At 63.8% G+C, this 2334-nt stretch overlaps 1 protein-coding gene across 1 annotated transcript; it reads right to left on the bottom strand.

Annotated features, from left to right (window-relative positions):
- Window positions 1–625: 625 nt before the first annotated feature.
- Window positions 626–2298, bottom strand: H696_02105 (hypothetical protein). Its single transcript, XM_009496003.1, has 6 exons — window positions 2182–2298; window positions 1954–2089; window positions 1717–1862; window positions 1482–1611; window positions 1189–1341; window positions 626–1042 (listed from the first exon to the last, which is right to left on the bottom strand). Exons 1-6 carry the CDS (start codon window positions 2281–2283, stop codon window positions 870–872), a joined length of 840 nt encoding a protein of 279 aa, XP_009494278.1. The 5' UTR covers window positions 2284–2298; the 3' UTR covers window positions 626–869.
- Window positions 2299–2334: the final 36 nt, after the last annotated feature.

Raw genomic sequence — 2334 nt, 5'->3', positions numbered from 1 at the left:
GCGCGGAGGGAGCTCGATCGCCCCACGGTACAGCTACATCGGCGTGATGTGCGCGTGATCATCGCGCCTTGAAACAATCGCCCAAGCAGATCCCAGCGGACTGGCGGTGTCTGGTGGTCTGCCCCGGTGTACGGGTGTGCGTGTCCTGCGTTGGCTTTCTCTCCGCCCCTCTCTCTCTCTCTCTCTCTCCCTCTTGCCCCGTCTCCTCAGGTGCCACGCCTGCAATCGCATGCTCGATACTGGGGGAGGGGGAACGGGGCCGAGCACGTAGCCTCGCTGCCGGCCGGGTCTTATTCGCCACAGGAGGCCAAGGGTGGGGAGGTGTGCTCCACGCATGGGCATCAGAGGCAGAGGAGTCCCGGGGGAGAGATGTGCAGGCGATGTCCGGGCTGGCGTGGCTTGGACATGGACGCAAGATGAGCCGGGGATGCAAGGCCAGGCGCCTGATGGCTTGAAAGAAAGGGGGATGGCGCGATGACTTGCTTTGGCAAAGGATGTGCCAGGGTGCCTGGAAATGCGCCGGTGTGCAGCTATCCACACGTGCATCTGTGTGCGGCTGTGTGCGGCTGTGTGTGTGTGTGTATCAATGCATTTGCATGTGCATACATGCATGAGTGCACATGTGTATGTGTATGTATATGTATGTATATTGGGGAAAGGGGGGGAGAAAGGGGACGTGTGTGCGCGCACACGCACATGCACACTCACACACGTGTATGCATCCACGCGTGTCTGTATGTGTGTATACGGATGCCGAGATTGAGGGGAAGAGAGGGGGGGGGGTGATTGCTGCAATGGCGGCAACATGGCAAGGGCGCGCCGCTCGCTGTGCCACAGCGCGACTGCACCCGGGCCACATGGCCCCGCCCTTACTGGGGGAACAGAAGGTCCTCATAGAGGCGGCCAAAGATCTGGAAGACGAAGACGGCCGAGACCATACGCAGACCACGGGGAATGATGCCGGCGTAGAGGCCGCGCACACCAAGCTCCTTGGTCATGAGGGAGAAGCTCTTGGCGAGAGTGGTGTAGCGAGCGGGGCGGCCTATGCAGCGGAGGGCGTGCACACAAGTCGGGCAACAAGTATCGGGGGGGGGGCGGGGGGCGTGGATGTCAGCGAGGGGGCAGAGCCGGGCCGAGGACCGGGGAAAGGAAGAGGCGCGAGGACTGAGGGAGGGAGGGAAGACGCACCCACGGCGCCGATGTCGCCCTGCATGCGGGTCTTGACCGAGTCGAAGGGCTGGGTGACGAAGGCGGCGATCTGGCCGGCGACGATGGACGCAGTCACCAGGGCGGTCAGGCGACCGGGGTCGCTGTTGCCGAGGGTGGTCTTGAGGAGCATCTCTAGGGAGTAGCGAGGGGCAGGGAGGGAGGAATGGGGACGGGGCAGTCGAGGATGGGTCAGTGGCGCAGGGGGGGAAGGGGCGAGGGGGCTGGGGCACATTTGAAGTCATGAGGCGCGTCATGTGGGAACGCGTGCATACCATTGAGGACCGGGGCGAGGCCAAGGTAGCCGCAGGTGAAAACACTCTCACGGACGGCAGTCGGGACGAGGCCCTTGTAGAAAATACGGGCACCATGCTCGCGCATGACGATCTTAGCCGTCTCAAAGAGCTGTATGTGTGCGTGTACGCACAGGGTGGCGATGGGAGTGAGTGGCAGAACCGGCAAGGGATGCTCGCTGGACGGGCAGGAGGGGGGGGGGGGGGGGGGACGTACCGCCTTGCCGGTGTTCTGCTGCTGGATCATGACCAGCTCGGCCGGGGTGCTGACAACGGCCGACGCGCCACCAGCCACCAGGGCCGCGAGCAGGCGGTCGCCGCTGCTGGCCTCGGCCTTGTTGCCGCGGAGGATGGGAGTGAGGACTGCATTGCCAGGAGCAGGGGGGAGGGGGCAGGGGGTCAATCGCATGTATGCATGTGTATGTGCATCGACGCGTGCAACCACCACACGCACAGCCATTGACACCGAACTGGACGGCGGTAATCGGGGCAATACTGGCGGAGTTGATGACAACACCGCGGTACAGGAAGTTGGGGCGCCAGTCGATCTTGGTGCTCTGCTGGACGGCGTTCTTCCAACCGACGAAGGGCTATAGTGCGGGTGTCATTGGCAGAAGGAGGGAGGCGAGTGAGCTTCATGAGCAGAGCATGCAGGCGGCGGGGTGCACGCGTGTGCACGCACCTGGTTGATCAGGACCTCAGTGGTGCCGGCGAAGGCGCCGACAATGCCGCTCTGCAGAGCGGTCAGGGTCCGACGGGGAGCAGGGGCGTTCTCGCTGGCCATGGTGCGTGTGCTGGGCTGTCCGGTGTGTGTCGCGTGTGTGTGTGTGTGTGT

The sequence above is a fragment of the Fonticula alba genome (genome assembly GCF_000388065.1).
Source record: "Fonticula alba strain ATCC 38817 unplaced genomic scaffold supercont2.3, whole genome shotgun sequence".
Taxonomy (NCBI): domain Eukaryota; order Rotosphaerida; family Fonticulaceae; genus Fonticula; species Fonticula alba.
This window is presented reverse-complemented; position numbering and strand designations above follow the sequence as displayed.